This window comes from Elgaria multicarinata, chromosome 2 (genome assembly GCF_023053635.1).
Source record: "Elgaria multicarinata webbii isolate HBS135686 ecotype San Diego chromosome 2, rElgMul1.1.pri, whole genome shotgun sequence".
Taxonomy (NCBI): Eukaryota; Metazoa; Chordata; class Lepidosauria; order Squamata; family Anguidae; genus Elgaria; species Elgaria multicarinata.
Genome location: NC_086172.1, coordinates 9,478,375 through 9,489,112, shown reverse-complemented (window position 1 = coordinate 9,489,112; position 10,738 = coordinate 9,478,375). Strand labels below are relative to the sequence as shown.

At 39.1% G+C, this 10,738-nt stretch overlaps 1 protein-coding gene across 1 annotated transcript in view; it reads right to left on the bottom strand.

Moving 5' to 3' along the window:
• Positions 1-463: 463 nt before the first annotated feature.
• Positions 464-10,738, bottom strand: part of ACTR2 (actin related protein 2) — a 351,444-nt gene continuing 341,169 nt past the window's right edge. Inside the window, exons 6-10 of the mRNA XM_063115993.1 lie at positions 9,025-9,161; positions 7,304-7,453; positions 4,917-5,062; positions 4,429-4,561; positions 464-1,631 (exon numbers count right to left, since the gene is read on the bottom strand). Coding sequence (XP_062972063.1) covers positions 1,461-1,631; positions 4,429-4,561; positions 4,917-5,062; positions 7,304-7,453; positions 9,025-9,161 — 737 coding nt within the window. The 3' untranslated portion in view covers positions 464-1,460. The remainder of the gene's footprint in view (positions 1,632-4,428; positions 4,562-4,916; positions 5,063-7,303; positions 7,454-9,024; positions 9,162-10,738) is intronic.

Here is a 10,738-nt window from a genome sequence, read left to right as displayed (position 1 = left end):
GAAATTAGCATCTGGAAAAGTTGTTGATTATTCTAACTGAAGCTGTTCCAGCCATCTTTCTGAGAGGCGTACTCTTTGTATGCACATGTGTGAAAGAAAAAAAATACAAATTTAGCAGGAATGCTCTGAAAAGCAGTTTTTTTCTTCTGGTCTTCCTTGTGGATATCACCATGAAGGAAGATAACCACCATACCATTCTTCAACGGCACATTTGTCTTTAATTAAACAGTATTTCAAATATTTGTTTTATTTCTCTTTGTCCTAGAGTCAAGATTAGACAGGTAAACTGAGTATTTACCAGTTAACCACAAGGCCTACATTCCATTTTTTTTTTAAAAAAAAATGGCTACAAATTATAGGTCATTCTTCACAACCTATTGACAGTTCCATATAAATATCTGGGTGATTTTAAATAACATTAACAATTATATTTTATAAATTGCAATAATTACTTGGCACTGAGTTACTGTGTGTTCAAAATTTAATACAATTCAATGTTTTTGTAGTGTTGTACCAGTAATTAAAGTTCACAGACTTTTTTGAACATATTACTTTCAATAGATTATATCTGGGAAATCCAGTCCCAGATGACATTCTAATGTTGCCCATTAAAAAAAAAAAAACACCACCCTTTAAGCCCAATGGCAATAAAATATATGGTACCAAAAACAAAAGGAAAAATATAGGAAGAAGAAACTAACTGTATGCATTCCATATGAGAAAAGACTATCTACGGCCACTTCATAAAGCTAGAAATATACACATGAGAGAGAAAAATCCAAAAGGTCCAGATAATTAATTTGGAGCAGCAGCCATGCAAATTGCTGCTCTTTTAGGAAAAGCAATATAGAAGTTTTCCCTCAACTTTGCTACTTGATTCAGAGATCCAAAGACAATTTCCATGGTGATTAATTTCAGAAGGCTTATGTTTATGGAACCCAAAATATCCTTGGATAGCATTAAAAAAATATGCTGGCAGTTTGACCGGATTTCCGAGTTCCTAAGCAAAGATATAAAGACACTGAATAGTACAGCACTGAAGGCAGAAGGATGCAAAGATAAACTACTACAACCAACCACATGATAGTAAAGCGCTCCTGTCCAAAGATTTTCTCATGCTAACAATGCGATTCCATCCATGATGAGCTACAGACAAAAGCCGACAGCATTACAGCAATAAAGCAAGAAGAAAAAGGCTACTGGAATTACCCAACTGCCTACTGGGAACGAACAAGGCAGTAGACTGGTCACTCTTGCCCTAAGTTTTGTTTGCAGAGAAGTGGTCCAATTAAGTAGTCAAATATAGCCACGTTATCAAATAAAAAGGAACCAGAACAAAACCTGGCCTTTGGGTCAAAGGGCAGAAACAGGCCTTTCCATGTCGTGTAGCTGAATGAGTTCAAAGATTGGCAATAAAGGAATGAGAGGATCAAAGCTTTGATGGGAATAAGCTTCTGAGTTTATCGCACAGTCACGCCAAGCTTCTCAAGCACATGCCCCCCTTTCTCTAGGTATTCTTGTCTGGTCATCCAGAAGTTGTCTTTGTCCTTCATGATGTCTGCTAGAACCGCACCACCCAGGAACACCATGTGCTTTCGACGAGGAGGATCTTCAATGCGAATCTTAAATTTCTTACAGGGAAAGAAAATGAACAACGTGACTAGATGTTATGAGACAAAATTGCCAAAAAGTATAGTAATCACAGAACTGAAATTTAAACAACCCTCTTTTTTGTGGATGGGCAGTGGCTGCACTATCAGAATATTAATAGAATATTCCTAATAGATTTTTAAGCATGTTTTACTTTCTGATGTTTTCCGAACTCTTAGCCAGTCACATTCCAAAAATTTAACTGTAAATAAGAACAGGTAATAGAAGAACCAGTAAGCTATCAATATGAAGTTATCTTATACCTTATTTCCAGAAGATCCCTGTTTCTGGACAGAGATAGCCTAGCTACAGTTATCCATGCTCTGATAACCTCTCATTTGGATTACTGCAATGCGTTATACGTGGGGCTGCCTTTGAAAACAGTCCGGAAACTTCAACTGGTACAAAACAGGGCAGCACGGTTACTAACAGGGACTGGCCGACGAGACCACATCACGCCAGTCCTTTTCCAGCTTCATTGGCTGCCACTCCAGGTCTGGGCCCGATTCAAAGTGCTGGTGTTAACATTTAAAGCTCTAAACGGATTGGGGCCAAGCTATCTGAAGGAACGCCTCCTCCTGTATGTACCTGCCTGGACCCTCAGGGGTCCTTCTCCGCGAGCCCCTGCCAAAGGAAGTGAGGCAGGTGGCTACCAGGAGGAGGGCCTTCTCTGCTGTGGCACCCCGGCTGTGGAATGAGCTCCCTAAGGAGGTTCGCTTGGCACCTACATTATATGCCTTTAGACACCAGGTGAAGACCTTTTTATTCTCCCAGCATTTTAACAGTCTATAAATAAATTTTAACTTGATGTTTTAAATTTGTAATTTTGCATTGCTGCTGTTTTTATCTGGTTGAGCTTTTATATTGTATTTTATGGTTTTATACTTTGAATGTTTTTAATTTTTGTGAACCGCCCAGAGAGCTCCGGCTATTGGGCGGTATAGAAATGTAATAAATAAATAAATAAATAAAGTGCTATGGAACAGACTGGAACTCTGATCTGACTTCAGCATTGGGTTTGCTTTGCCTCCTTATAAAAGTGAACCTAAGATGAACACATTGCATGCCTTGCATGTTTAACTCAAAAAGTGGAAAGACATTTCCCCTCATGCTGCAATCTAATAACAATTACAAAATTATGTAGTTGTGGGCAGTGGTATGTATATTTGCTTAACAGTAGGAGAGAAAGGCAGAGGATCTAATTACGTGTGATATTAAGCCACACAACGAACTGGAGTATTGGAATATCCCAATGTTAGTATATAGGTTATTTTGAGTCCTCTAATTTGTAATCCATTGTATTCAGGGAAGGGAAGGAAAGGAACCTCTCGTGCAAAGCACTTGAGTCATTACTGACTCCTAGAGGGACGCCTGCTTTCGCTGACATTTTCTTGGCAGACTTTGCAGCGGGGTGGTTTGCCATTGCCTTCCCCAGTCGTGGCTACCTTTCCCCCAGCTAGCTGGGTACTCATTTTACCGACCTCGGAAGGATGGAAGGCTGAGTCGACCTGAACCAGCTGCCTGAGAACCAGCTTCCGCTGGGATCGAACTCAGGCCGTGGGGAGAGTTTCGGCTGCAGTAACTGCAGCTTGCCACACGAGGATCTATATTCAAGGAAGTTTATATTATATTAAATTATATTACATGAAGGTCTTCTTTTGGGGATAAACGTCTCCCTTAAGAACAAATTGGGGGCATGTGGGTTGCAGGCTGTGTGTGTGTGGGGGGATCTGTTGCTCTGGTAGATGCTGTTGTGTCAGCAATGGACACAACTGGATTTCAATGGACAACTGGATTTCATCAAAAAGATTTAGTAGAGCTGCAACCCAATTAAAGCAATTTTCAATTGTAGATCAATTTGCTTATATTTTCATACAAGTACATGCAATGTTTCTGAAAAATCGTCTTTTCTTTGTTTTAGATGATGCACAGAGGCATTCCTCTTATGCGAAAGTCTCTTAAGATGTTGTAGGTCATATACACTCATATTTTTAAAAAAAGAACATCCCTTCTCTCTCCAAATGAGATTGTTAGAATTACTCATGTGTAGTATTTCAAATACAGATTTCTCCTTTAAATGCCGATTGTGTGAGTTTATGGCTCATAGACTGAAGCAAATAATGGTTCCACCCCTCCTCAGCAACTATTTTGCACCTGGCGCCAGCTGGTGGACTTTTTGGGTCCTAGCACAGAGTAGATCCCACAAGCCTGAACTCAATGTACCATCATTTAGACAATGAAGTCTTGCATATTTTTTGAACAGGTTGATACAAATGTAAACATTTAATAAATTGACACAACAAAGAGCTTTCTCTAAAATAGAAGACCGTAATATAATCACTGCATTTTATTCAGTAGGTTTCTATACCACCCAATAGCAGAAGCTCTCTGGGCAGTTCACCAAATAAAGAAGAACTTCTATTCCGACCAGTCAATGTATTAGTAGGTAAAAGCATTGCTTTAAAGGACAGATAGACATTTCAAAGGGAGCATCTATGGGCTTTAAGAAAATAAGTTTTGGAACCTGAGCTTCTTCTCAGTTCTAATAGAGCGGCCGCTTCCAAACAGGTCACAATATATCTTCAACATATTTACATCAAAACTAGTACAGCTCAAGGCAGGGAACAACTGTAGTAATTGCTATTCAAGAGTGGTTATTCAAAGTTCACAAATTTAATCCAGACAGTACCACTATATTGCTGACCACTTTGCTCCCTCTAGTGACACTGCTGCATACGACTTAATCCAGAAAGAATCATTTGAAGGATGAGTACTTACTGAAAGCTTTTCCACATCACCTTTTAGGACCCGTTCCAGGTAAAGCTGTTTAAGTTCACGTTCCAGTCGTGAAGGCAGCCCAGGGTACATAGTGGAACCTCCAGATAACACAATGTGCTTATAGAACTCAGACCTAAAGATCGAACACACTCTTTGTAATGTAAACAACCAGCATGTATGCAGCAACTCCAGTGTACAAAGACATGCTTTTACTCCCATAAAGGGTAACATAATCCGCTAAAATGCAATAATAAAACCCTAAACAAAGGCTAGAATAACCATACCCTTCCCACATTTAGTATTCTCTCTGCGCAATAGTCAATACTGCATGCATGACTGATTGCCATTTTTTCAAATCCTTGAACTTTGTCTTTTCAAAGACTCCCGGTTCTTCAACACATGTACAGATACAAAAACCAGGAAGTGTCTCCTCCCATCCAGTCTTCCATCTTTACATAGACTCAGAACAGTAGATTTGTGGCTCCTACCTAGTGTCAATATCAGCAGCCTGGATGGTGTTGAACAGAAGCTCAGCAACGCCAACCCCTTCCACATTGATCAAGTGAGGCTGGAACAGAGCTTCCGGTGCCTCAAACCGTTCACCACCAACTTTAATAATTCTTCCATCTGGGAGCTATGTAATAGAATGTCTAAAGTTACTTATAAAATACAAGTACCATTCTGATACATTCCTGTTATCACTGGAAAATCCACTCTCCAGCAATCTAAGGCTGGTTTAAGCATGTGATGGGGAATTTCCATATTCAAACTTTGCTGCTTGTCTCTCTTTCTGGCTTCTGTTATAGCTTTCATATCCTACATATCCTGCCTCTCCCTTAAGAATGACAGACTTTTCTTTTATAACCTGGGTGCTTTGGACCATACACATACTGTATTTCACGTTTTTCTATGCAAGTATCTTAATTTTGATTTTTTAAAAAAACAGAGACTAACAGATTTATAATGGCATAATCTTTCATGGACTGGACACTTCCTCATATATAGAGAGTGTTCTGCCAAGTTAAAGCATATATACAGATGGTGGTGATGGTGGTATGATTGCAAACACTGAGGTCAGGGGGAAATGAAATGCAAGAAGTACAGGCAGTGATGGTTACCTTCACTCGCCATTCACAGAACAGTTGTTCGGTGATAACACAAACATCCTTGCATTGGTGAGCTGATTATCTCACTACGTGTGTTAACAACACATTTGTCTCTGTTTAAGCCACAAAGTGATAGGAGTTGAACCTCTTGATTAATTGAAATTCCTTTGTTTATGAATGGCCTGTTTAAGGTGAGTGACAGAGCATCCTGAAAAGTTGAAATGTTCCCTCACTGTTGTTGTTTCTTTAATATTGCCATTTTTGATGTCAGATTTGGGTCTATTAATTATTTTGCAAAGATTCTAGCCTGTTTGTTCTGTGTAAAATGCAAAAGGGCATTTTACACAGACAGGGCAGGTGTATGAACTCTTGATGTTACGAACAACATTATTAGGTCCTGTAATAGTGCTGCCGGAATAGACATGGGACAGAGCTGGCATTGGGATCTGCCACAGTGATATAAACAAAGTCCGATTCCTGTGTCTATATCTCTGTTGTTGCTAGTGAGTAGCTGTTTTAAAGAGGAAATTGCAACATGAAACAGCTGAACTACAATTAATCAGGAGATTCAGCTCTATTTCCTGCAACTTGACCAGGGCCAAAGGTTTTTTCTTTCTCTTTATATCGCACTACATCTGTTAATCAGCTTACCAATGCAAGGATCTGTGTGTTATCAACCAACAACTGTTTGGAGGAAAGGCCACTGTTAATAAAGTAATTATCACTGTCCGTACTTCCTGCATTTTCTAAACTCACTGACTACAATTCTCCCACCCACCTTAATTATGTGTATATACACAGACCTGTAATTCATCATAACACTTCACGCAACTGAGGAAGTGGACTCCAGTCCACAGAGCTTTTGCCATAATAAATGTGTTAGTATTGAAGGTGCCACAGGAGTCTGTTGCTTTTGCTGAATCAGGCTAACATGGCTACCCGCTTAATTTTGATACCACGCAAAGCAGGAATCTATCTATATAAACAGAATTAATGCTCACTGATGCTATAATATAATGATTCAGAGAGCTGTAGCCTACTTTGTCACAATTGGGTGGGTGGGGTTGAACAAGAGCTGCCCTGAGAACTTTACTGCAGGGTGGCATATGCTAAATGAAATGAATTACAAAGAAATCTACGGCCAACACCCCTGCTTCCCCCACCCCCTACCCCCGTCCTTTCCCACCACCACAGCTCCATTCCTAGGAATCTGGGCTGGTCTTAAAGTCACACTGATTGCTATCCTAGTGTGTGGTTTGTGGCTTTTTCCTTTAACATTTGGCCAAAAAAACATAGCTGATGCAAAATTTGCTGCTAGAGTGACTGTGTCTTCCTGCAATGCAGCATTATGGCCGCTGTATAAGTACCCTTTATCTTCCTCCTCTTTTGGGGCTTTTAACTTAATTTTTTTTATTACACACCTTGGGATGATAAGGGCCCCAAGGTGTTTTACAAGAGCTAACAAAAAGCAATACACAATATTTTGCAGCAAGAAGTGGCAAAGAGGATAAATGCCAGGGCAAATCACAAGTTATACAACTGTGGTAGTTCATGTGTAAAGAGCAATAGTTAAGCAGATATCAAGCGGTAACAGAGTTACCCACTATCTTCAGATAAACCATCTATTAAGTCACGTAAGATTTAATTGAGCACAGTCACTTTTGACACAACAGAATTTGAACCATAGCAGCCAATTTGATCAATACTTAGTAATAGGTTTCATTCAAACATTTGAATTACTGCCTAAAGTGTTACACTTGAAGACTCACCGTGTAGGACTCAACCAGAACAGTAGTTTCCAAGGCCAGTTTCTGCTCCTGTTCAATGTTGTAGCCCACATAGCAGAGCTTTTCTTTAATCATACGAACCGTCTCAAAATCAGCAGAATGGTTGAAGGCATAGCCTCGTAGTAAAAGCAGCTGGTATTAAAATAAGTGAATTAGTGGCATATCTGAAAACGACTATACTATCTTATGTACATGACTTTTTTAAGGAATGCAGGTTTCTAAAAGACAGATTAATTGCTAAGTGCAGAAATTTTATCTGTTATGACGGTAATCCAAACGTTTATCTTGTGTGCTTGACTGAGGACTCACTTTATATTTTAAACTCAGGTATGGATTATCAGGTACAAGATGTATAAGAGCCTCTCATTAAGTGTGAAGGAAACACACAGATGTCATTTAAAGTTGTTCAGATCTGAATTGTGCTCTATCTAGGCTTCTTGAAGACAGCTTGCACAGAATTCTGGCAGCTGATTAAGCAGAGAAAATATTAAAACCTACTTTCCCTCACTAGTATGTTTCCGGCCAGTTTTAAGATATTTATTGCCTTTAAAGTCCTAATAGGATTGAGTCAAGTGTGTCACAACAAGGACTGTTTTCTCGCATATAAAATCAACCTGATCCTTAAGATCTTCCAGAGGCCTTCTGTTCAAGAGACAGGACCTAGCGGTGTTTAAGGAAGGGCTTTTATCTATAATGATACCACTATTTTGGAATATTGGAATATCTTATTTTGGAATCTTCCTGCTTTGTTTTAGCCATGCTGTTAAAACCTCTTTATTCACCTTCATTTTAAGTGAAGCTGTGATTTCTTTTCAATTCTCCACAGCTAATACATAATTTTGCATTGTGATCTTTTATTTACACTTTGCATTATATTCTTAATATTGCAGTAAACTGCCTCATGTGTTTAAGGACAGAAATGTGATTAAAACATATATACATTCAGAGAAGACGTTACTATCCTCACAATGCGCAGAAAAACAAAGGCAGAAGTCAAGTTATTCTTAAGATTTTGCTGCAAAGGCAAAGCATATTTGTAATGTTAGCATTTCCTAGCAGAACTATAGAGGATACCCACCCTATCTCAAGGACTTCTCATCAGTCATAGTGAGTCTCCTTGAAATCAAGGGACAGTGTTTAGGCTTTAAGGTAGATCAAAAATATTGGAGATGTTTACTGTAGTGTCTGAAGAGGTCCCACTAAACTAGTCAGTCTTGAAAGAAATGTAAGCTCAAACTGATATTAGAATACTGTGAAAAGTAAATGCCCTTCAGGAAGAAATTCACATAGGAAGTCTATTTTGTTAAGCCAACATAAACAATGTGTTGCAGTATAATCATACAGTATTTCTATTTCTTAAACAAAGTTCAGAGTATTTAATACACACTGTATTGTTGTACAGGCATTTCTATGAACCCCTTGGGCTATAAAATGCATTTTGGTAGCAAACAGGAATTGCAGAGAGAGCTGCAATTGAGAAAGTGACGCAAGTAAATTCAACCCCTGCCTTCAGGTATTTTGGGAAGGGTGTTTAATACCCCTTTCTTTCACAAAACAGCTCTAGGGACAATATTAATCTTTTATTAGAAATATCCCATTGGCTGAGTTTCTATTCTATTCCATTGCATGACTAAAAAAAAGAGCTCAAGTAATAGAAGAAAGGCCAATATACCTTCCTCTCAGATTTAATATCTCCAACTTACCTTGATGAGGTATCTGGTAATATCTCTACCAGCAATATCTAGCCTCCTGGTGAGATGTGGAAGAGAGAAGCCTTCATAAACTGGACAGATGTGTGTAACACCATCTCCAGAATCTACAACAACACCAGTCAGTAAACCTGAAGAAGAATTGCAAAGAGGACATGAGAACATTTGAATCTGGGTCTCTTTCAATCTGGTTCCAGGCCTGGTTTTGGAACCAAAACTGCCTTGGCCACCCTGATCGATTACCTATGCTGGGAGAAGGATGGGGGGAGTGTGGCCATGTGACCCTGCTAATTCTTTTGGAGGCTTCTGATAACATCAACCATACTATCCTACCTGGGTTCGTTACTGGGGCACTGTAATTCAGTGGTTCCACTCCTACTTGAATAGTTGATTCTAGAATGTGATCATGTGCACAGAAGGCTGATTCCTTCAGATCCCATTAGTTGGAATGAGGAAACATGGGGGGGGGGTGCATGTATGAAAAGCTCCCTCCTCTTTGCTCTGACTGTACCCTTCCATCTATTTTTAATTGGTCCCACACAAATATGTAAGAAAAAAGGTTTAACCAGTGATATACCATAAAGTTCAATTATTTCCATCTTCTAGCAATTAAATATTTGGGGATAGTTGAGAACTGGGCTGCATTCCCAAACCATTGGCTTTGTTAATAGCCAATAAAGTCCCCGTACTTCATAAATTTCTTCAGTCCCATAATTTATCTTGTACAACATCCTATGCCAGTAAGTTTGAGATCAAATGGATAAAAAGCTGCAGTTCTGCCTTCAATTAATATCAGAGTCACAGACCACAGCAGCATCTGGATCATTGTTAGGAGTATAAAATCCAGATCTTTTATGAAATACAAAATCAAGAATAAGCTTGTCACAGTGTATTTTTCCCTCCTCAAAACAGAAAGCAAGTTACCAGAACACCTCAAGTCTTCTATACTGCAGCCTTAGAAATAATTCTTACTATTCACATTATTATGGGAGAGGTTTTGGCAGAATCCTAAGGTAAGCACCATAAATATGTCAGCTCAATCCTAGTGTCATCTATTACAGTCCTCCTTTCTTTTATGGGTCCTTTCCTGATCCAGGTTTGTTTGTGTTTCTGTTCTTAAAAGAAACAAAAGCATCACAGCTGGTAATAAAGAAAATGGACACCAACCGTTTCCAAGCCAGCACTTAAATCTGAGTTAGTACTACCTAACACGCTAAGTTGTGTGTGAGTGTGTGTGTGAGTGCATATATGTTGCTGCTCATATATCCAGAACAGAACATCTACGCATTAACCAGTATAAACCAAATTGTAGCAATAAATGTTGCTGACAATAGCTATTTTCTTCATATCCTTTAAAATTTCAAATATAATGCAAGTTCGTCATTATAGCGTTAATCTGACCACTTTTACAACTTCCATCAAACAACGTGGTTCTATAAGCATCAGATAAACATTTTATTCTCTTTGGCTACAGAGGTGAAGCCATCTTCCTGCAATCTCAGGAAATGAAGCAGCCAATTGAGAAAGCTTTGGAGCCTTTTGGACTGACCAAATTCACATATAACGTGCTCTCCTCGTTTGATTACTCCACAAATTGCTGAGGGGGGGGGCAGAGGAGAGAGGGAGAGATGTCTCTGCTGCATTCCCGGACATCCTAGGTTGTTTAAGGGTTAAGCAGCCCAGAGTTAACCTACAATTTGTGTTCAGT